This window comes from Mixophyes fleayi, chromosome 5, assembly GCF_038048845.1.
Source record: "Mixophyes fleayi isolate aMixFle1 chromosome 5, aMixFle1.hap1, whole genome shotgun sequence".
Classification (NCBI taxonomy): domain Eukaryota; kingdom Metazoa; phylum Chordata; class Amphibia; order Anura; family Limnodynastidae; genus Mixophyes; species Mixophyes fleayi.
The window spans coordinates 238251855-238277840 of NC_134406.1; the positions used below are offsets into that span (position 1 = coordinate 238251855).

General features: G+C 38.7%; 1 protein-coding gene across 2 annotated transcripts in view; it reads left to right on the top strand.

Moving 5' to 3' along the window:
- ZC2HC1A (zinc finger C2HC-type containing 1A) overlaps positions 1-25707 on the top strand; it is a 49652-nt gene extending 23945 nt beyond the window's left edge. Inside the window, exons 5-10 of one of the 2 annotated variants that reach the window (XM_075213689.1) lie at positions 393-541; positions 2903-3002; positions 6158-6251; positions 11844-11963; positions 14988-15089; positions 23759-25707. In XM_075213689.1, coding sequence (XP_075069790.1) covers positions 393-541; positions 2903-3002; positions 6158-6251; positions 11844-11963; positions 14988-15089; positions 23759-23942 — 749 coding nt within the window. In that variant the 3' untranslated portion in view covers positions 23943-25707. The remainder of the gene's footprint in view (positions 1-392; positions 542-2902; positions 3003-6157; positions 6252-11843; positions 11964-14987; positions 15090-23758) is intronic. The other variant, XM_075213690.1, reaches the window with a different exon arrangement.
- Positions 25708-25986: the final 279 nt, after the last annotated feature.

Here is a 25986-nt window from a genome sequence, read left to right on the forward strand (position 1 = left end):
TAAGTGAATGGAAAATAGTAGTTTTACAGTGTAGGCAGTAAGAGAAGTGGCGGGATGGCATACCACCGTATACACCCCCTCTTCCACAGTTGTGTGTGTGTGTGTGTGTGTGTGTATATATATAATATATATATATATATATATGACTTGTAGGCTTTGCGTAAAAAGCACATTTTGTACAGTGTAGCAGGCACTAGGTTATGTTATGTATTCCCTTTAGTAAATCTAGTCCACAGAGTGTGTTTTGGAATAGAATCTGCTTCCTCATGCATAACATGCGTTGTGCCATCATGCATATTTTATCCATATGAAGTTTAATGTTTGTTTTTTTTTAGATAAGTTATAAATAACCATTGACGCTGCATGTTTTATTATTCTTTTTTTCTATTTAGATTACGTCCAGTGCCCATACTGTCAGAGGAGGTTTAATGAGAACGCTGCTGACAGGCACATCGGCTTTTGCAAAGAACAAGCAGCTCGCATAACCAATAAAGGCAAATTAGGTGGAGATGCAAAAGTGAAAGCAATTCCTCGCCCTCAGGTACTTTAATTAGATTGTACTTCTGGGGGTAAATGTATTACGCTGCGCTTTCTGCCGATTTTCGCTAAATTTAAAACGTCTTGCCCTTAAAGACGTTGTTGTTTTAAATGTGCCCTGCAAAGTCGCCAAATATCAGCAAGTTGCAGAAAGAGCAGCATAGTACATTTGCCCCCTTGTCTTTAAATTAAATTATGTCTGTATGTTACTGGAATATCCTATATGTCCCCAGCAGTCTTATCCTTCTAATAAAATCATAAAAGTTATTTTTGAATGAATTTAGCGCCTCTATCCAGATAACATTGAATTGCCTAGTGATCTTGTCACTATGCCCCCATGCTTGATAGCTTCATTCCCCACCAGTGGTGTATTAATAGTGCTGTATATGTTGTAATTGCATGCTGCACCATTTTATCATATGCTCCATGAGACTGTAAACAAGCATGTATGTATGTATGTATGTATGTATGTATGTATGTATGTATGTGTGTGTGTGAATACACATTCAAAGGGGGGTATTCAATTGTTAGCGAGATCCCCGGAAAAACGAGCACTCGAAAAAATATTACCGTTAGTACGGTAATATGCACGTAAATACCGTTAATACGGTAGTTTACTCGCTGAATTTCATCTCGCAGCTCAGGGAGCTGCGAGATGAAATTCAGCGAGTAATTACCGTATTAACGCTAATATTTTTCAAGCGCTCGTTTTCCGGGGATCTCGCTAACAATTGAATACCCCCCTTATAAAATGATTATGTTTATTTGAAATGAAAATTTACAAGATTACAAGACACTAGCTTCTGATCAAATAGTAATACAGGTGTGAGCCTCCAGTCATGTGTTCCAAAGACAAAACAATGCAATAGACTCAGGTCCTCAAAAAACTAGTACTGCAGTGTGGATATAAAAAAATATTTATTAAAAACATATAATATAAAATGCACTCGTTAAACATATATTGACAGACCACCTTCTATGTGGGAATACCAATATTAAATCTATAGGTGCACCTACAAAAGATTATATAAATTAAATATGGTTACAACTGTTCCCTCTCGATGTGGTATGAACAATGTCTGTTAATGAAATTAACTCCTTGCGGCAGTGCTCACGTTGATATAACTTTATAGTATGCGTATATCAATTCGCATAAGTATATAGTGATCAAAACTACTACATTCCAGAGGTAGCTATATGGACTTCAATTCTTTCCACGATCATAATATAGCAGGCTTTGATTCCTCAAATATATCATTGTGAGCACTGCCGCAAGGAGTTAATTTCATTAACAGACATTGTTCATACCACATCGAGAGGGAACAGTTGTAACCATATTTAATTTATATAATCTTTTGTAGGTGCACCTATAGATTTAATATTGGTATTCCCACATAGAAGGTGGTCTGTCAATATATGTTTAACGAGTGCATTTTATATTATATGTTTTTAATAAATATTTTTTTATATCCACACTGCAGTACTAGTTTTTTGAGGACCTGAGTCTATTGCATTGTTTTGTCTTTGGTATATATTTGTATACGGGGACGCAGACCCCGGGCAATAGTTCTTTGGTCCACCTCATAATCATACGCCAAAAAAAAACTTTGTTGATCCAGTCATGTGTTGGTGCATAGATTTGTGTAAGTTGCAAACGATCTTAATGTTTTACATTTTCATAACCCATCAATGTAAATGTTGAACTCATTACATTACCTTATCGGAATCCAAACCATTTCTGGACCACGTCAGTTATGTGATTGTAGGTCTAATGGAGACAGAGGCAAACCACCCTCCTCCCCATACTATAACTTAACGTTAACATATATGATCCTCCAGATCATGCCAAGCGGCGTCTCTTCCAATAACAAAATGAGGCAACATCACGATAAATTGGCACCTGGGTGAATTATGTTTTCACATCGACAATTCAGCTGTGGAAACGTTTGGTCTACTTTGGTCCTGTGATGGTTTCTCACCACTGACAACAGCTCGCAGTTGGTATAATCTTGGAATCTGAGCTGTGGAATAGACCTAGACTAGTCAATAAGAACATTAAGTACATTCATCAATATTAATATTGGTATTAGTGCTTTATTTTCAGTTCAGTAATGCGGCGTGCAGTAAGACGGATTACTACGTACTAATTGATATGATAAACATTTTCATTATTGTGAATTAAACAGCTACAGCCCTATTGCTACAACTATGGTACAGGTTAATGTACTTATAACCCTAATGCAGTCTAATCCAGACCAATGTCTTGATTCTTTGATGAACGACATTAACCATTTCTTCTCTTTTTAAAATAACTGTTTGTACATGTGATTATTTCTGTACATAACAATTGTAACTTTCTTTGTAGCACAAGCCCCTCACACTTAAGAAGACTAATTCCCCTGCATCTGTTGCCTCAGCAAATTCTCGCTTGCCACAACCACCTAATTTTGGTAAATCTCCTTCAGGTATGAAGATTTCTACATTTTACTAACCATGCTATCTCTTACTCCTGCAATGCTTTACAGTGCCTAAGTCATCTTGTCTGATTCAGACACAGGTACATAATACAGAACAAATGAAATGCTATTTATATGTAGCCCTGCCACTCTTGGGGACTTGTGGACACTGCCACCCAAAGAGGTGCCAGCTGATAGTCTGTGGGTCCGAGCATTAGAGGGCTGCATCCATTACACTAATTTCTGTTATAGAACTGATAGCGAAGCTTAACACAGCAGCAAGTGGTTTCAGCGGTAGAAATGATCCTTGTTGCAGTATAGGAGAAAGCCAAAGTGTTTCACCTTTGCTTGCATTGCGGTTAAATAGCAGGGGTTCTTGTTTGTGGTGGAATAGAAAGACCTCTAACCACTGCCGATAGGAGCGGTGTCATAGGGATGGGCCGATACATGAGCCTTGGCAAAGGAAATGTGCTTGGCAGACATGTGACTAGTGGGCCCAAGCTGGGCACAGGTATATGTAGAGTGCTCAGCACTGTGTATAGTGGAAGACATAAGATGGTGGTGTGGTGGGCATGAGGTTTTTATGGTGGGCACCAGACAGTATATGGTGGGCATCTTATGCACTGGTTGTTATGTGGTGAGGCTTTGGAGAGTAGGACAATAACACTTCAGGATTCTTATTTGCAGTCTTTAAGTGTTTTAAGAAAAGCCTGATACTTGAAAGCATTAGGCATGTGCAACACACGTAATTAATATCGCTGTTCCTTTTTTATAGGTGGATAGGATAGAAGAGACGGAAGCTTTCTTAGGGCCTGAGTCATTATGGAGTGCAAAGCAAAAAAAAAGAAGTAACTATGCTCCTGGAAAAACCATGTTACAATGCAAGGGGTGCAAATTAGTTTATTATTTTGCACATAAGTTATATACTGACTGCTTTTTCATGTAGCACACAAATACCTGATAGCTTTATTTTTACACTGTAATTTAAAGTTGATCCAGGACATGCAGTATCCCAGCTATAAATCTGTCCCTACATTACAAATTTACCTCCCCCTCCAATGCAACATGGTTTTGCCCAGGTGAAAAGTTACTCCTTTTTATGCTTTTCTCACCTTAATGAATCTTAAAGGTCAATAATGCCTATGGACATACACTGGTGCAGTGCAGAAAGCTCTCTTATAGATCATTGATGCCTATGAATAGACGCTGGTGCAGTGCAGAAAGCTCTCTTAGAGATCATTAATGCCTATGGATATACACTGGTGCAGTGCAGAAAGCTCTCTTAGAGATCATTGATGCCTATGGATATACACTGGTGCATTACCGAAAGCTCTCTTATAGATCATTGATGCCTATGGATAGACGCTGGTGCAGTGCAGAAAGCTCTCTTATAGATCATTAATGCCTATGGATATACACTGGTGCAGTGCAGAAAGCTCTCTTCTAGATCATTGATGCCTATGGATATACACTGGTGCAGTACAGAAAGCTCTCTTATAGATCATTGATGCCTATAGATAGACACTGGTGCAGTACAGAAAGCTTTCGTATGGATCATTGATGCCTATGGATATACACTGGTGCAGTACAGAAAGCTCTCTTATAGATCATTGATGCCTATGGATATACACTGGTGCAGTACAGAAAGCTCTCTTATAGATCATTGATGCCTATGGATATACACTGGTGCAGTACAGAAAGCTCTCTTATAGATCATTGATGCCTATGGATAGATGCTGGTGCAGTACAGAAAGCTCTCTTTTAGATCATTGATGCCTATGGATAGACGCTGGTGCAGTACAGAAAGCTCTCTTATAGATCATTGATGCCTATGGATAGACGCTGGTGCAGTACAGAAAGCTCTCTTATAGATCATTGATGCCTATGGATAGACGCTGGTGCAGAGCAGAAAGCTCTCTTATAGATCATTGATGCCTATGGATAGATGTTGGTGCAGTACAGAAAGCTCTCTTATAGATCATTGATGCCTATGGATATACACTGGTGCAGTACAGAAATCTCTCTTATAGATCATTGATGCCTATGGATAGACGCTGGTGCAGTACAGAAAGCTCTCTTATAGATCATTGATGCCTATGGATAGATGTTGGTGCAGTACAGAAAGCTCTCTTATAGATCATTGATGCCTATGGATATACACTGGTGCAGTACAGAAATCTCTCTTATAGATCTTTGATGCCTATGGATAGACGCTGGTGCAGAGCAGAAAGCTCTCTTATAGATCATTGATGCCTATGGATATACACTGGTGCAGAGCAGAAAGCTCTCTTCTAGATCATTGATGCCTATGGATAGACGCTGGTGCAGTACAGAAAGCTCTCTTATAGATCATTGATGCCTATGGATATACACTGGTGCAGTACAGAAAGCTCTCTTATAGATCATTGATGCCTATGGATAGACGCTGGTGCAGTACAGAAAGCTCTCTTATAGATCATTGATGCCTATGGATAGACGCTGGTGCAGTACAGAAAGCTCTCTTATAGATCATTGATGCCTATGGATATACACTGGTGCAGTGCAGAAAGCTCTCCTATAGATCATTGATGCCTATGGATAGACGTAGGTGCAGTACAGAAAGCTCTCTTATAGATCATTGATGCCTATGGATATACACTGGTGCAGAGCAGAAAGCTCTCTTAGAGATCATTGATGCCTATGGATATACTCTTGTGCAGTGCAGAAAGCTCTTTTAGCAAAGTGGATAAGATAACAGAGTAAGGGAAATTACGGTCTCCTGTCCCTGCTTCTTAGTCATCCTTGCTAAGATGGCCGTATTCACTGCAATGCTGTCACATAGAGATCAGTGAGCTTCTGTCTCTGCTATGTTCACCTGTCAAACATGGAATAGAGGAGTGATGGATTAAAGTTATGTTTGTCTGCACACAACCTCAGCCTTAGTCATTCTGATGCTCCAGTAAGGCATCATAAAGTCTGTCAATCCTGCTGCTGTCCCTCTGATTTCTATGCTGGTGAAGCCTAGTACAGTGGTGAGAATATAAAGATGGCTGTTTTGGAACAGGGGGTTAGCAACAAAATCATTTTTGGTTCATGCTTATTGAACCTTTAACAAATCCATATACATTAATATTAAATCTATCTCATTTCATTTTAATACTGCATATGTGTTATGTTTTATTTAGGTATACCATCAGGAAAACCAGCAGTGAGCAGTGGGTTAGGCGGAACTTTTTCTCCCGCACATAAAAATTCGACTACATCAAGCCCCCAATCTGGGTAAGCCTGTAAATAGATTATAAATAAAGATTTGTCATTAAATAGAGTGTTCTCTATATTGTGCACTGTGATAAACTCTGACAAACACACCCTATAAACAACTTAATCAATATTCATTACATCATTTACACAGAAGCTTCCTTTTACTTTTCAAATGTGTGAATGGGTTGAGAATGAGTTTCTTGTGTGTAAATCGTCTATCAGTTATGTTATAAAGGCTATTTAAAATACACATTTCTTCATTTTGAATAGCTTTATAGCACACATTTGCACACATAATGAAAACTATCCTTTTGAGCCAATATTATTCCTTGACTATTTACATAAAGTAAACACAGCAAACATGCTAGTGCTCCAGCAGCAATATGTCAGTGCTTAGATCCATTTAAGCTTCTGGATGGTGGATTAATTTTTTCAGAGAAACACATCATCATCATCATCATCATCATCATTTCTTAGCGCCACCAATGCCGCAGAGCTTTACAGAGAATATTTGTTATTTACATCAGTCCCTGCCCTATTGGGGCTTACAGTCTAAATTCCCTAACACACACACACACACACACACACACACAGAGTGCTGTGAGGCAGAAGTGCTAACCACTGAGCCACCATGCTTCCCACCAGAAATTTTTATTTGAATCTGAAGTCACTTCTATTTCTAGAAGTCCGGGAAAATGTTGCATCTAAAACAGTAAATTTTCAGTGTCTTGATAATAATTATAATACTACTGAGGGAAGTACAAAAAAACCAAAACAATACAAAGTGCAATTTAAGTAGACAACCCAGCTGAGGACAGGTATACTGTGCAGAGAGGTATGAGTGGATAAAGAACGCTAGGAGCCAGAGGGAGGAAGAAAGAGAGGTGGGGAGTGAACTGAAGCAGGGTGGACCTGAGCCCAGGAGTGGACAACTAGCTGGACTAGAGACGAATATGGAGGGGGGAGGATGGGAGGAAACAGAGCCAGGAACCCAGAGTCGAGGTAGAAGAATGAAGCTGGGGTACCGAGAGGAACGGGAGGAAGAGGACACAAGGAATAGAGAGCCCTGCTCTCTGGAACTTACATTCTACGATATACATTTGGGATCTCAACGGTCAATACTGGGTTCAGAGAGTGGTTTAAATGGTAATAATCTCCAAAGCTAGAAACAACAGTAGCTAGAGAGAGCAGGAGAATGGTAGCCTCTTGGTGGGTGGGGAACAGAACAGATCTCTGGAGAGTACCTCTGTATTCTGGGAGCCTTATTGGCAGTCATTATCTTTATTATGGAACACAGGTTCTCACTGCCCTGACGCCTCTCCCCACCTCTTATGTCACTAGTTCCTAGGTTGTATTCTCTTGTGTATTTGTACAGCCTTTACTGTGTGTGGGTGAGGGTTACTCTTAAGGTTGAGTGTGGGGTTACATTAAAATAAAGATTTATTTCATTAATACCGTAATACAGGTTGAGATCATCTACAGGTGCAGGATTGCTTTAAAAGTAGTCTTTCTTACATCGACTATGATGTGACTGTCAATGGCAAAGCCATTATAAAGTTTGTTTGGTAGCGTTGTGGATATGGAAACATCTTAAAATTGTTTTTATGTTGAAGGAAGTGGGAGAGTTATAAAATGTCATATTTTTAGCTACATGGTGCGAAGTACATGAAACCTGCCCATTTGTTGCTTGCATTATAACCATATAGATGAGGAAGCAAGGAGCCCAAAGACACTGTCATTCTGCTGTCTCTTCCTAAAATCTTGGGCCTTACAAATATTTGGTGCTTAGCAATCGTCCCGCAAGAGGCGTGGTGAGGTCACAAATACTGCGCTTGCAGGCGTTGCACCAGTTGTATGGATACTGCAGGGCAAGATGGCGTATATTACGGATGAACATTACTTTGCTTAGAGTGATGGACAGAACTTGGCATTTCTTGCAAAGTACAGAATGTCCACAGCTGTGCTTCACATTTCCTACACGCAAGCTTTTGTTTTGTGAATGACATAATAAAATCTACAATAGTGGAGAACGTTGTTTATTTTGAGACAAAGTATGAAGAACATAACAGAATATGTAAGCAAATGTCAGAACAACCACAAAAATACTATTCCCTGTACAGTTCACTAGACGGATGTAGATAAATTAGTAGACTCTAAGGTCAATCACAAACAGAACGCTGCGTTCATTCAGGGGAATATTTGTTTGTTAATGTGATTAACCACTTCAGACCAGAGCACCTTTACTCTTTTTAGAGCAGCCAAATAGCAGATTTTTGTAAAATGCTGGTTTTATTTAATTTTTTTTTCTAATTTCCTAGTTTTGGTAAGTGAAGTTTCTATTGTTATTTTTATGCTTTCTTGTTATAATGGGATAAATATTTATATTTAATGTTTGATAAATACACTGTTTAGTTCTGTCCGGGGTTTTACACTACTAATTCAATCCCAGAATTTGTGTATTTAATAATGTATTTAGCTACTGCTCCCAATTATAAAGTACCAAATATGTGCACAGATGAAGCTTGACCAGGTTATAGGTTCCAGCTGTCTATCCTGTTTGCATTTACATTACAGGTGCACAGGATGCAGACTTAGGGTTGGCAGTAAGTAGAGGTAGTGTCTAGCCAGGACAGACAAATGTGGAAGAAGCTGGCACCATTCTGGGGGGTTTAAGATGCCATTGGTTTGAATGACATTTACACATTTTTGTGCTGGTATATGACAGCAACACAAAAGTTGTTTTGTCTTTTTTGGGTAGGATAGGTCTTTCAGACTAAGAATCCCGGCAAAACTTTCAGTGACGTAAAAATTGTGATTACTATAAGGCCAGCAAGCAGTGAATACAGACTTACCATATAACTGACATCCAACATAAGTAGTAAAATGCAACTTTGTAAAATGTCTCCATCAAGAAATGACGTCAATTACAATGGCCAGGGTGAGATTGCCAGTTTTAAATCGACTATGGGTGGACCTGCCACCTGGATTACATTATACAAGTGACGGGTCCACCCATTGCCACTTTAAAACTGGCAATCTCACTCTGGCCATTGTAATTGACGTCATTTCTTGATGGAGAGTTTACAAAGTCGCATTTTACTACTTATGTTGGATGTCCGTTATATGGTAAGTCTGTATTTACTGCTTGTCGGCCTTATAGTAATCGCAATTTTTACGTTGCTGAAAATTTTGTTGAAGCTGAATTGATGACTACCACCGGTGCAGACTTTAGAATGTTTTGTGGGAAACGTTTTGTAATGTGCTTCAAGGAACCTTTACTCCCATGACGTGTGGCATGAACATTCAGTATTTGTTTGGAGAAAGGAAAAGTTGTAATTAATTAAGGAAGTGGCCCAAACGTTATAGCAATCATGACCTGAAGTGACATTTTTACTTTTACAGCATGCTGTCCCTCAAAAGGTTGTGTTGTCTATGTGGACCAACAGCTGATATATCTTTGGGGAATGCAAGTCAATTATAATTGACATGGGCGCTCTACTTGGGAAGGAGTTAGTCCCTAGCTAGCCCAGCTTGGCGCACCCAATGAAAATATCTTACCCTGAGCTTTTATAAACCAAGCGATGGAGCAATCATCATCCAGTCAGGCTCCCCTCATTCTGTTAGTTGGGTGGAGAGGGATGTTATACCATATTATTATACATGGCTGGATTATTTCTTTAAAAAAACATGAGTCAAAATACTCATTACTGTTTAATAAAGAATAAGACTAGCATCACATGAGCTACAAAATGCTATAGTATTGTACAGTAGTCCTTTCCCTGCCCATTGTAATCTATGTAGATCCCCGGTTGCTGTGCTACTTTAGCTACAAAGCTGGCATTTCTTTAGCTTGTATGACACTAGCCTATAGAATACACTGCTTCACCTATAAACACTTTGTCCTCTGGGTGTCACTCTTCACCCACTATTTTAATAGATCTACAATCGGAACCTTTTCATGTTGACATTTTAATGCAGTATGTAAACTTTTAAACATTTCTATGCAACAAACATATAAACGTATTAGTCTTAAATGCAGCGTATACACACACAAACTAAACATTAATATAAAGTATGCCTTTCATGTGAGTGATGGAAACAAATTAATAGTAATGGTAATAAATTCTTTCCTTTGGCTCTACTGAAATATGAAACCAGCTACATTTTTAGGGTAGGTAACTGTGCCACAGTGCGATAGTGTTTATCTTTATAGTTTATCTTTATAGTGTTTATCTTGGAGGTAATTATAATTGACCTTTTATATATAAGGACATCATCAATGTCCCATTTATGTACTGTGCTTTTACTGGTCTATCACAGCAGATAGAAATGAGACCTGCTCTGCTGGATAGTGCATTTTTGTATAGGTGAAGTTTATTTGATATGCATTTTGTAGTAACGATGGCCGGCTTAATGATAATCGCAGAGGAACGACTCAGCGATTATCAGGCGCCGGCTGGGAGAGGGATGGCCGGGGGGCACACAGGCGGCCACATTATATGACAGGGGATGCGGCCGCGTCCCCTGTCATGTGATGCGGCCGCTTGTGCGCTGACACGGCCGCATCTGATGTCATCAGATGCGGCCGCGGGGCGAAAACCATGTTTTTTGCATCCGGGGGGCGGCCGGCCGGCCTACCCCCCGACCCTAATAGCCGTCTGCCCCCCGGGCCAGCCCGCCCCTGGCGATTATCATCAAGCCGGCCAGCGTTAGGCACCGATCCAAATACCCTAACAAGGACTCAATCACCACAAGTATTACGGAACAACTATATTCTTGATATATTTGCACGTGCGCACCATCTGATTATTGAGACTTTTATTTGGGACTGAATTTGGACTTGTAACTTACTCTATGTTCTTGTGACCTGCCTTTAGTTGACTTCCAATCCTGTTGATGATCTATCATTATTTTTATTCAACCTCTATTGTGCATATGCAGAAGTAATTTACATCTATGTTTGTGGATTTTTAGCTGGCTGCTGCCAGGTTGTTTAATTATATATTTGTCATATAAGATACATCCTCTCATGTAGCCAATTTACTATACATTATGCAGCTCTATTACGGTTGGTATTAGCGCTGGATCATTCTATACCGTGGCTTATGACACTATTGCGCTATGCCTCTTTAGCATGTTCTGTCTTACCGAAAACATAGATGCGCTTCAAGTTTGTGGAGACAGAGTGGAATGTGGGGGCAGGGGGTAGGCATGCACTGGATCGACCCTCTAAGGGTGTTTTGTATTGTGCATCCAGAATTCTTTGGATCAGTAAATCCAAATATCCCACTGCCAAATACTACAACACTATGTAAACATGATAACTTTCATTGGATTAGACCAGTGTTGCCTAACCTGTGACACTCCAGGTGTTTGCGAAACTACAAGTCCCAGCATGCTTTGCCAATATATAGCAGCTTATTGCTGGAAGGGTATGCTGGGACTTGTAGTTTCACAACACCTGGAGTGTCACAGGTTAGCCAACACTGGATTAGACAGTAGGGTATATAATACATAATTAGCTTTGTGCCATCATGAACTCTGATTGTCTTGCAAATTTCATCAGCTATTTGCAACAAATAAAACTAGTCCACCTTTTCCCTTTACTAGTAAACTGGGTACATTAGGCCCACCCCTGCGGACAGGAAGAGATTTACAAAGATTGTATAAGAATGACAATAAAACAGACAATTCCATCCCAAGAGCTAAAGAATTACCTCCTATTAACAAGTAAGTATAACACCACGGGGCACTTAATGTAGGTTACATGTAGATGTTCAGTACATGAACATATGAATGTGACCATTGGCACTGAGGCTTTAATGGATGCTTTAAATAACTGTCCGCTTGCTATAAGTTACTAAAACCTAAATTCATTCCAGCATGGTAATATAATACAGCATGCAATGTTTGCTTTAATTTACCGCTTGGCTTCTCCAACAGCTTTATGACGCAGCAAGATCTTGTGGCCAGGATTTCATATCTAATAGTATTGACAGCGTTACTGGGAACATTCTTAGGAAATAAAGTTGTATTTCTCCTAAACTGCTTGATCATTGTTAATGCAAATCTGATTTCCCCTGAACTTGAATTCACTTCAATGGCAAGTTCCTCCGGTATATCCCTTCCACTCAGTAGAAAATGCTCCGCTCCCGAATCTCATGCTCTTGCATCAACCCAGGGGCTAAATTAATTATTTGATGTATAAAAACACCTATCTTCAGTTAATTACTTCAGCACAGGTTGCTGCAGTAGTAAATGAAGTGGGAACCTGGGGTGCAGAGGGTCCCGTTGGAGGGTCTGCATGAATAATCCAAAAAAGACTTTGTTTCATATATTGATTTTAAAATGAAAGCACTTCTGCACCCAATGTAAATATAAAATTGGACATCCATATGTCACTTTGTTTTTATCCATATAAGTAATGGGAATTACTTTTGTTGCGGGTCGTATTCGCTGTCCGCATATAGTTCTCAACAGTATTTGGGTTCATATCACTGCTTAGGTTGTGGGCACACAGCAGCTGTGATGACACATGAGCTTTTGCTATACTATATTTTATGTAACAAATAAAATATAGTTCATGTTAGGAACTACAAATGCATTATTTGTTAACAGAGAGGCAAATAAAACAGATAGTCGTGTTTCCTTAATCAGTGTCTGCAAGCCGTGTGATTGCTGATGTAATACTTTGCAGGTTCACACGAATGAAGAGATATATATTACATGTCATGTTTTAGGAGAACAAGCTGTAAGTCTGTGAATTCCAGCAGTCGTCTTATGTAATCCCAGAAGTAAATGAATTAGGATGTGCACAAATATGTCTGCTAAGTTCAAAGTAAGAGACAGGCTACTCTGACTACACACAGACACACACGCACACACTTACACTTAGGGGTATATATACTAAACTGAAGGTTTAAAAAGGTGGAGATCATATTCTAGGGCCTGATTCATTAAGGATCTTAACTTGAGAAACTTCTTATTTCAGTCTCCTGGACAAAAGCATGTTACAATGCAAGGGGTGCAAATTAGTATTCTGTTTGGGTGCATTTCAAACCTTTTTATAATTTGGGATTTTCTCATTTATATATGACTGTAGAGCAGACAGAAATGTAATATGAGTAGTACAGCATTGGCTCCTGTGTTTCCCTGGCAGTACTAATGAAAATGACATCACTATATGAATAATGTCACATTTTAAAGAACGTCCTTTAAAGATGTTTTTGCTTAATACGCAGATGAGCACATATCTCTTCAACAAAATATTCAGCTCATCCATCAAAATGATCAGAATTCTGTGACTTGTCCATCTGAACTGTTTTCATCATGTCAGTTTGTGACGTCCTTTCTAATTCACTGTGTAAACACATATTCCATGACGTGCTTGCTGCAGTCTAAACTGTAGGCAGCTCTGGTGCAGGCACTTACTCTATTTTAGCATGTCTGGGAGTGGCATTAGTAGGTGACAGCCTAAATGACACTACATTGGGAGTATCCCACCCCTCACATTATTTATAGAGTTGTGTTGCGTTCACCAGAGAATTCCAGAAACCACAATCTGTAACCTATTGCAAAATGTGCATTTTACATGGCCAGTTTTGGGTAGTAATATACATTTTCATAAAACTACATAATCTCTCTATCTCCTCCTCTTACTCTACTCTTCTGCTCTTGTTCTCCTCTCCCTCTCACTCCCTTTTCCTCTTCCCCACTCTCTCCCCCACTTTTTTTCTCTCTCTATTTCTCCCTCTCCCTCGCCCTTTTTCTCTTTCTTTCTCGCTCCCCCTTTTTCTTTCTTTCTCTCCACTCTCTCCTCCTCCCCCCTCTCTCTCTCCCCCCTCCCTCTCACTCTATTATTTTTACATGGACATTATTTTACGGTAAAAGAAAGCACAGATTGGTGGAGACACAAGAACAAAATATTCACTTATCCCTATGGACTGCCAAGCCTGATCTGTGTAAAGCCATATCTGGAGAGAGTGCATTTCTCCCTCTTGCTCTGTTATAAGTGAATAGTAACAGTCGCATACATGTATGTGTGTGTGTATTTGCATGTGTATGTATGTATTGTTGCTGTTGGCTCTCCACGCTTACACCCTACCAGACATATCAAAAACGGTCACTTCCTAACCACAAAACTTGCAGACAGGTTAATTTTGTGCAAATGCGATATTTCCATGCTGGCGCATAACCAAGACAATACCCTCTTTCTGCTTTGGGAGGCACCCGATGCGGGGTGATAATGCGTTTGCTGGCAAAAGTACAAATGTCACTTTAAAGTCCTGCGAGAAGATAACTCAAACACCCCATTTCCACCACCTTCAAGCATATTTATAAATCTGATAATTTTGGACGTGGAATTAAGGGCTCTGGGGCCTCCCACGAATTGGAAACTGCCCTCCATAAATATGTAATCTCAATCCCTTAAAGACCATTGAAATATATTATCTCACTGCACGAGATCATGTGGGTGAAGAGTATGGCAATTTCCTGCGCCTAGTCCTCTGGTCATCCTATCACAAGGAGCAAAATCCACAGTCGTCATCTTGTGCGCTAAGCCGCACACAAAAAGTTGATACAATTACACAAAAGTTAGCACATGATGTCACAAATTGCATTCGTGCTGTGGGTCAGCCTGTTTAAAACTTTCTAAATAACATGCACATTTAGACTTTATTATGTTTGAATATTAGAAGTATTTTATTACCTTATTGTAAAAGTTGTTTAAATAGCTGATCTATTAAATCTTAGAAGTACAGTGAAGTCAAGAACACCTCCAAGCATGGTCAGAAATCCAGCGTCAGTTGCTTCCGCTAACAAAAGGAAAACCTACAATGCTGAAAACTACTCAAGGTATTGTGTACTAATTATCTTTATCTGCTCTATCTACCCCTAAGTCATCGGTAGCCTACCCCTTCCTCTGGACGTTGCCGAATCACAGCTTTCATCATATTTTTCAGGCCTTGCAGCTTTCTTTTTAATAGAATGGATCAGATAACAAATTTATATGAGTTCAATGCATTCAGTAATTTGTCATTTTTACATTTATCCTTTTTACTCTACAGCTATGGCGAAAGTAGCATTTAATGTGTGTAAAATCTATATTTACCAATGGTTCACTTGCTCTTCGATATAGCATTCAGTGTTTTTTTAAATGTAATGTGAATTGTGAGGAATTCTTCCTGTAACAAAAAGAAAAGAAAACTCCATCATACTTCTACATTCCCTCCTTATGAACATTTTTATATAAAACAAGACTAGACAATTAAGAAGTTACCATTGAATAGGCTCCAAAGTTAACTAAGCATATGAAATAAAATAAGGGTTAATTTACAATGTATTTCAGATGGTGTTATCTACAAACACGTAGCTCTGGGTAGAGCTATATGTACTATAGCAGTTTTGTTGTTAAGGTTGACAATTTCAGTATTCTGATTATCTAAGTATATGGCAGGAAATTTAATACATTTTTATTTTGACTAAATATCTGAGAGAAAATTTGAAAGGGGTAACTTTTTTGTAATGTGTTTTGGAGGACACACATTGTCATCTGGATGAATTAGGCTAGGTACACCCTGGAGAATTTTCTGACCAATCTGTTATCTACAACACTTGTACCTACGACTGAAGATCCGACAGATCGGGTGATTAATGCATTCACACTGACGCGATTTACCGTCAGATCTGTGCTCTTCATCTGTTCCTATAATCGTTTCAAGAATGACAGCACAATAGTCACTCATTCATTCATTGCTGTCACACTGATTAATACCACCTTGTTATAGCTATCCACATGTCGTAACCAATTTCGTTAGCTTCTTTGACTTTGAAACAAAATATTTAGTCTCAGAACAAACAAAAACAAATTAATCCATCTACTGCACTTTCTACATTTATTCACCAGGATATGTTCATTGCCGGCATCGGCTGAAAAGACCGTGACTCTGTAAACTCTATGGAGATCATGATTGTGAGTGTATACACACTACATGATCGGAAGGTGATTGGAACAAGATTATTAAACAGTACGACCAACCACATGAAACGACAATTGGCACTTTGGAACGATTGTTGTTTATCGTGTGATTATACACACTAATGTGGTATGTGGCCGAGCGGTAGTTTAAAGGGTGATTGGCCCGATAGTTTGCTGAAAAACCTCCAGTGTATACAGTGCTGCTATCAGGGCCCACTGAAGGACGTTTTGCTGGAGTTCTTGAGAAATTAACTTTTTTTTTTTTTTACCCAAAGGGGTGTTAATGACAATTTGTATATAGGCTAATCTACAGATAGTATATGTCAGCCACAAGGATCAAGGGATGTTCTTAGAGCTGTGTTAGAATGAACTCGAAGCTGGAGAAAAACAGTGATCAACGTGCTTGTTGGGGGTTAAGCCTCCATGCTGATTGATGATATTAGGTCTGTGTAGACTGTTATAGGGAAGTCTGCACCTTCAAGCAGATAGTGCCATTCTTCAAGAGTTCATCTTTATTTTAGCATTATTGTTAAAAGCTTGCATTTTTTTTTTTTCGAACTCCAGAGCAGCCCCCATAGATGTCTATGGGGACTGTTACTTTGCACAATTTAACAAGTTCCGAAAGTCAAAGATTTTTGGAACTTGTGCACGATGCTAACGCCAGCTGAAGCCTATGGGGAGACCATTGCGGTAAAGGGATCTTTGGATCCCTCACCACAACTTACATGTTAGCTCCGCTCCGGTCACTACCACAAAGGTGGCCACTTTGCGATGGTGACCATAGAGGACATAGCAGACAGGTCATCCCAGGAACAGCAGTTTTCCGTGACTGCTGTTCCTAGTGAAGATATTTAATAAATAGACATGATATTTCAATCTTTGCGATAAGGATTTAAATGGATCACGTTGAACATGTGGTTAATAATAAATATGCAGCAGATTGTTGATTCACCCCCTACCACATGAAGGTAGAGGTGAGGTTCCAGGAATAAGGTCATTTGGTCAATAGATTGTGGCCATTTAATTACTAAAAACATCAGAAAACTTAGTTGTAAAGACCATAAAGCCTCACTGAAATTAAGCTTTTAAGATCACAATCAGAGAATATATTGGTGCTTGAGCCCCATATATATTCATCATCACCATTTATTTATATAGCACCACTGATTCCACAGCGCTCTATAGAGAACACATTCACATCAGTCCCTGCCCCATTGGAGCTTACAGTCTAAATTCCTTAACATAGACAGACAGAGAGAGACTAGGGTCAATTTTGATAGCAGCCAATTAACCTACTAGTATGTTTTTGGGGTGTGGGAGGAAATCGGAGCATCCGGAGGAAACCCACGCAAACACAGGGAGAACATACAAACTCCACACAGATAAGGCCATGGTCAGGAATTGAACTCGTGACCCCAGCGCTGTGAGGCAGAAGAATGCTAACCACTTAGCCACTGTGAAAAAACATTGTGGACCAATTACATTAAGCTCAAGTTTAATAAATATTTCAAATTAATATTCTAGATCCCTAAGTAATGCCTTAATTATACAAAAATAGGAATTCATATAAAGTATGAAAAAACAATTAATGTCCACACCATGGAACCTTGCAAGTGAAGTCGGACTTACACTATGACCACAGGACATGGTCTCCAAAGGAACCCTACTAAGAGGCCGCTAACTACCAGAGAGCAAGATACCCAATGAAAAGACCATAGAGCTACAAGCCAAAAGTCAGAGACGCAGTGATCACAAACAAAATCGGAAAGAGAAGCCAATGTTTGGATCCATAAAACAAGAAGAAAAAGGTGTATGTACTTAAGTAAAGTATCCTGTTGCCCAGGAAATGGAACGGAGGTGTTTAAATAATAGCCAGTTGCCAAATTGCCACAGAACGGTATACAGGAGAAGATCATCTGAATTCAGAAAAATTAAAATGCAGAAGATCCCAGAACCAGTGATGATAAGCATGGAATCTGCTTGTGTATAGAGGCCATAGTTGAAATCACAGAAGAGGCAGGAAGGGTATACTTTAAAATCTGTAATAACCAATATACCAAATGTGTTAAGAAAAGGCTAATATATAACACCATAGTTACCAAAAATGATATACAAGAAAGGTTTTAATGTAGGTCTTCTGTCCTCAAGCCTGAGCAGCACGGTGGCTAACTGGTTAGCACTTCTGCCTCACAGCATTGGTGTCATGAGTTCAATTCCCAATCTTGGCCTTATCTGTGTGGAGTTTAAATGTTCTCCCTGAATTTTTTGTGGGTTTCCTCCCACAATCCAAAAACATACTAGTAGGTTAATTGGCTGCTATCAAAATTGATCCTAATCTGTCAGTGTGTGTGTATATTAGGGAATTTAGACTGTAAGCTCTATTGGGGCAGGGACTGATGTGAGTGCATTCTCTGTACAGCGCTATGGAGTTAGTGGCGCTAGATAAATAAATAAATGATGGTGAAGTGTGAAGCTCTTCACAACCACCTCAAGCTAGTTTAGTATCTACAGTAACTAGAGAGCCTTTAGTGAGCAAATCAAGAATATTTACCTGGCACTCTTTTGTTTCCAGTGTAGCTGCTACAAGCAATAAATGTGTAAGCGGGAGGCCTGAAAGAAGCAAATTATACAGTCTGGATACGTTTAGCATAACTTCTCCTTGTACTTTAAATAAACATGCCAGTGTAATGGCCAACAGACGTACTTTTGGTTACATAACAGCGATCGCAGAGGAGGGAATCCTACACACGCTATGTCATGAAACAAGAATAGGTGGATATTTCCTAAGAAAGGCTCGTCTCGTTAGATAATTTCTCAGCATGTAAATTTGCGAAGTGGTGTTTGCTCCTCATCAGTATTTTTGTGGTATATCCAGTTAATGCAATTACACAATATTATTACTGGGTGGATTTGTTAAAAGTTGGTTTATTCCACCCTTTTGACCTCATGTTTGTGGCAACATCCACCATTATGATTATATTTAGTATTTTTATTACTGTTTATTACAATTCATTCTATTTGATGTTTTTTTTGCATAAGTGATAAATCAACATTTAGACTAATTTCCCACTATATATATTAATGTTGTAGTGGAACCAATTTTTTTTTTAAAGTGCTATTTCAGCACAATTCCATTAGCTTTCACGTGCACGTGTATGGCTGATTGTGTCAAGATGGTATTGACTGTAAGGGTGTAAGACTTTCCTGCATCTCATGCAGCTACTGGATGGACACGGGTGTTCCTTGTCAAAACTTTGCTAGCCGCATTCGTGTGCCTGATATTGCATCTAAATACAAAAAACAAGGTTTCAGGTTGCTGGGCACAACATTTTAATGTTTCCCACAACTTTAAATATGTCTTTTGAATCACCCAAGTGCATTTGATATTGGACAGTGCATTAATAAGTGAATAAAAGATTAAAACATATCCCCTTACTCTCATGACGTAATTAAGACATCCGTGGGGCTCCAACTTGCAGTATTTTCTGAGGAAATATATAAAGCACTAAATAAATGAGTGAACTCCTAAAAACAACTCAGTCCTCTTTTGAATTCTCCTCAAAGCAATTTCTGAAGAATTCAAATTAAAGATTGGTTTTGATGCCAACAGTTTGTAGTCTGTTGAATGTTTTAAGGTTGTTTCACACAGAGGTGCGCTTGCCACTACAGTATTCACCCATCAATTAGACCAGTGATGGGCAAACCACGGCCCGCGGGCCAGATCCGGCCCACTTTGAGGTTCTCTCCGGCCCGCCAATATTTTAAAAAATTTCATTAAAATATGCATCAAATTATTAGGGCCGACCCTGTGTGTCAGAACCTTCATTTTTATGCCTTCCCAGCTATTTCCTCCATTACATCCTCCTTCCTAAAAGGACACTTCGTATGTCAATCACTCAAACACATGCCCGTCCCCTAATGGCTGAAAGTCATGTGAGAAGAGATGGGCTGGGCCATATACTAAGACGGATTTCGATTGGCTGCTGCGTTGTCAGTTAGTGGCTCACCAGAAAGACGGATCTGCAATAACCTGCTGAAATAAGTGCTGTGTCTGTACGATCGCTGCACTTATAGAGGTAACACTGCTATATAACACCCTCCCGTCCCATTCAAAACATTTGTATTATATATTTCGATATTTGAGTTTTTTAATAAATTATATTGGCCCACCTAAAGTTTTTCTTTTTTATTTGGCCCGCTCCTGAAAACGTTTGCCCATCACTGAGTTAGATGGAAGCCTCATATCGGTACGCTATGCTGTTGGGAGACCCTGCATGTAATACATGATTTTAACTCTCAGTCTCAGCCTTCCCACTTGTCTCCATTCTCCTTCCCACATCATGGTACTGCCTCTGTTACACGCAGCCCCATCCTCACTAACCTTAACCTTATCACTTGAGTGATAACCTATTGGTTATACGTTGTTATACCTCTGCACACCTCAATACTAGAGACATATATAGAGACACAGGAGATGAAAACTGATAACATAAAAGTGCTCTCATCCTACTCAAATGTACCTTAGAAATGAATTTATATAGACATGGTGTCAGTAGTTTGAACTAACTAGTGTGAAAATCTGTTTTTGCTGATCGTTTCATCTCCGATGATACAGGTGTGTGACTCGCTATTGGTATCCTCGCCCCAAAAGTCAGCAATCTGATCAATAAAATACTTGCTACATTCACTCTGCTAGATAGTCTATCTAACCAACAGTTAGATATAGAATAGTGCCTAGCTTCTCAACCTGTGGTGTAAGTACTTCAGATCTGTCATATATAGATGTAGCACACACCAAATAGTTTTGTAACACTGGGTGAATTTGCTGGCCTTGCATTGCCTATACAGCATGATTTCTTCACACTGGAATGTGTCATGGGGGGCCTCCAGTGTGGTTGTGATGTAACATTACAGATTTTTCTTTGCAGCCCATAGAGGTGCACATTAAAATCTGTGATGTTCAGTTAATGTTGTGCTCGGAAATGAGCGCAGCCGAACATCACATTGATGTCTGGCCACTCATTGTGGAGAATTGAATTCCCCCCCTTAATGTTAATAATGAATACCAGACCATTTGTTTTATTATTATTATTATTATTATTATTATTATTATTATCTTTGACTTATAAGGCGCCACAAAGGGTCCGTAGCGCCTTACATTACATATACAAAAAAACAGAACCAGGACACAACATGAATCTAAAGTATATACAAACACAGGTGACAGGGTAAAGCTAATAATCCTGAGTAAAGCCAAGTTGAACATGAATCATGTGATTGAACCATGTGTTGAGCTTTACTAATGTATTAATAAATGTTACCAGTAGCTCATACAAGGCAACTTGGATTTTGGGTTTACTTGTCCTTTAATTGGATTTGGCTTTGCAGCATACATTTGTAATATTTTGGATACGGGGCCTGTTTTTTTTTACGTGAAATGGCAGAGCTGTCTTGTTTGTTTTCTGTTAGTAATATCTAACTTATGTTTTATCTCTTCAGTGTGACCTGTTGCTCACAGGATGCTTGTACTGTCCTAGAAGTCAAGGTTTTGCTATATAGAAATGCTGAACCTATTTACAATGTGCACATTTGTTTTACAGTAAGATTTTGTTTGCTTTATTCCTCTTAAAATGTCATTGTAACAGAATATACATTCCCACAACCCCTGCCTCTGCCAGGGAATGTACAATTCAAATTAGGGAGTGTTTTTAAATTAAAAAATACACATAAATCGAAGAGTGCAATCTCCAATCTACATTCCATTCACTTCCTTAAACCTATGTGGCAACAAAATCTGGCTTCACCACCTCATAACTTTTACTGCCCCACATCGCAGCTTGCATACCCTGCTGTACCTTTTGGGTTTACGGAACTTAGTTGATCTTACCCAGTTTCAGCAATGTTGCTGTCATTTAAGGTGGAAACTGACATGTTCGAAAACTGAACTTCAAAATCCATTGTGAAAGGGCTGTTGGTTGACACTTTTTTATTTTTATGTGTGTATCGCTCATCTTTGAAGGGAACAATTTGCTGGGTTCTGCATATAAGAACCTGGGGTCTGATTCATTAAGGATCTTAACTTGAGAAAGTTCTTATTTCAGTCTCCTGGACAAAACCATGTTACAATGCAAGGGGTGCAAATTAGTATTCTGTTTTGCACATAAGTTAAATGCCTGTTTTTTCATGTAGAACACAAATATCAACTTTAAATTCCAATGTACAAATAAGCTATCACATATTTGTGTGCTACATGAAAAAACAGTCAGTATTTAACTTATGTGCAAAACAGAAAACTAGAAAAGAGACAACTACGTGTCCATCGTGAATGAACTATTGGACAAATATGGGCTGTAGAATGTTACTTAAAATTCACTTTTTACATTCCCATCTAGACTATTTCCCTGACAACCTGGGTAGTGTAAGTGATACATGGGGGAACGTTTTTCACCAAGACATTCTGACAATGGAGCATCGCTACCAAGGACGCTGGGACCCTGTGATTTTGGGGGACTACTGCTGTTCCTTTTTAGAGAGACCAGTGAGACACTGTACAAAATGAAAGCGTCAACATACTATTTCCCTAATGCAAAGTGACTTTTAATTTTATCTTTTATTAACAATGACATTAGGGCTAATTGGGATTGTTATGAGTTTCTGCAGTTTTTAAGCATTTCTGTAGTTTTATTAGTATCTTATAAATGAAAACGAGAATATTTCAGTCTTATAGAGATTAATGGAAATTTCCACTTCTTACTTTTTTCAGATATAGCTCTCACCGCTTTTGTTATTTCTGTGTATCTAACGAATGTGAAGTTATAGACGTAATCTGATTTTTTCCACTGAATTCGGAATCCCTAAATGAGGCGAGAACACATTCACATGCCAGATGCGCAGTGTTTTACAATTTGTTACTGTTATTAATTGTAATTGGGAACTGGAAGAAGTACATAGGCTGTGTCTGGCACACAGTATTTTGTATAGGAGTACATATGCATCTGGTAACTGTTACAAAGCTGCAGGGCAAAGGAGCACTTTGCCAGATACATATGTACTCCTATATAAAATACTTAGCTGGCTCTAACTGTGCACTGCTGTTTCACATGAGTGGTGGAAGATAGCAGTCTGTAAATTATGAAATATCGGATAAGAATGGGTCAGTAGGACAATTAATCTATGTCGTCATTCTCTACTCTGTACCAGTGGAAGAGAAACATTCAGAATCTTTCTAGTAGTTGAAACCACACTGGAAGGTGCCAGTTTTATTTTTTATTTTTATTTTTAAGTGAAAATCCACATTTACAAATATCCCTTTATGTTTCTGCTAGTCATTTTTAGATGAATTTTTAAGAAATACAAATTAGATTTTATTTATTTTTTGTTGGAATGACATACCCGTTAAAAGCACCATCACCACTCCATAATGGAGGCTGCCATTTTGTGATATCGATTCTCTATATGCTTCAGTGATGCCACTGGTTCCCAGTGAACTGATTCTCGTGAATATTGGTTCACATAACAATGAAAATTTTAATGTTTTTGCTTTTAGGCCTGACGGCAAAATTGCATACGATGCCGGGGACCACTCGGAAGCTGTGAATGGAGGCCGGACGAAAGCTGGAGATAACGCGGCAGGACAGCTGACAAAGTTCTGCCACGAATGTGGCACCAAGTACCCGGTTCAGTGGGCAAAGTTCTGCTGCGAATGCGGCGTAAGAAGAATGGCTCTCTGAGCAACTTCTAAATTCCCCCAAAGGAAGCCAAATACATCTATGTATACGTGCACAAATATCATCCGATAAGCCTGCTTGCCTCTGCTAGGTGCATATATGGTATATAAATAACTGGAACTGTACAATGCCAATGAGAAAACTAAATCTAACGGGAAGACGTTGCCTGCACGTTCATTTCTTTAGATTAAGAAAGAAATAAAAACATTGGTTACCATACTAGGATTACAGCTATTTTTTGAACCATTTAATAAGGTATCTGCATTTCACTATTTCACCTGTAAAGAATACGTAATAGTTTTGCATCCCTGATTTGTGAAGCCGCAATGTTTTATGCAGAACAGATCAATAGTCCGGCAGCTGTAGCCCCGCTTCCTGCGGCTCGTAGTCTAAAGGACGCAGTTGACACAAGATTAGCAGTATATGCTGTACGCACGTTCTGCCACAGGCGGCTGTAGGTGGTAATAATAATGATAATTGCATGTTCATTAACACTAGGATTATGCACATAATATTGAATACATGGGACTATGATATTATATGACTATAATTCTGTAACAAAAGAAATTTCATATGTGGTATAATACATCTTCTGTAAATTCTAAGGGATTGTTGAGTTGTCGAGGAGTTTGGAGACCGTCTTCATGACGATAGGACGGCCATTTTCTTTATTCTTTCTTATAGTAGAGGAAAAGGTATTAATATAAAATGTGTAGCTAATGAATTTTGAAGTTCTATTGAACCATTTATATATGGAATAATGTATCCCTACTGTAAATTAGAAGGATATTAGAAGTCACTGAGGAGTTCTGGAACATGAGGCCATAGGCTGAGTGATTTTGTAAAGATCAGGAATCCAGGGTGACTTGTAATATACAAGCGTACAGTAGGCTGTGCTCACAAGTTTTCCTAATGAACACTGTCCTAATTACATCAAACTGATTTATAAGCAATGTTTTTTTTCCATATATTAGTATCACTTGTGTATTGTTAGGATATAAGTCATAGGACTGTATACATATAATAATGCTGTTTATATGTTCTGTGTCCCCTTTATCGCTGAAAGGTTAGAATTACACTTACTATGGTCACTACAGGCTAACAAACTTTGGACTTTTTTTCAGTACTTGATCCTGGGAGTGTTTGCTAACTGGGGTCAGTAAAATGAAAGCTATGGTACGCTGTAATTTGTCTTCTAACCAAATACTAAATGTTGTATAATCCTGCCATTTTGTTCTCATATTTCTCAGGTGGGATAGCCATGATTTTAATACAATACTGAAGTTTTTGCACTCTCCTGTGTTTAAAGCAGCAATCACTGTTGCAAGCTATAAGAAGCATCTTGTTTCCTAAAACTGCTATTAATGATTTGTAATTCTGCAGACTTTCTATAGTGTAATGTGACTTCCATACAGCCACAGTCACACGGCATAAGATGTAGTGAGCACAAAGGCTTTGGAATGCCCCTCTGAGTCCTATTATCACTGTAAAATCCTCCCCTTCTTCTTTCCCCATCTGCCTTCACATTACATGCCGAGAGCCTTACTTGTTTTTTATCTGGACAGATATTGAAAAGGAGATAATGATTTGTAAAAGGATAGCTAAAAAAAGTAATACTTTTAAGCAATGCTCAGCATTCTTAAAAAACCTATGTAGGATTGCTGCTTTCAGTTTACTTATAAACTGTAATGAAATAACTTGGGAAATGATCACACAAACTCATATTTGTGTATAATGGTTTAGTCCATTAAATGATTTCACCTTTTTAGAGATGTTTTTTTTTTATAACTGAAGAATAAAAAAAATTGTGTGTTATACAATTCCAGAAGCTAACAGCATTTTTTAAAGCTACATAAACATTTAAATGAATATGATGTCCTTATATACCAAGTTCAGTAAATTTCTGTAAACATATATATATATTCTTTTAATCTCTTTTTTTGTTTCCTTTTGAACACTTTAATTCATAACATTTGTGCGATTGACATCATTGCACATGCTACCAGGCGGTCTAATGATTTTTTTTGCTAGGTATATAATAGAGGTG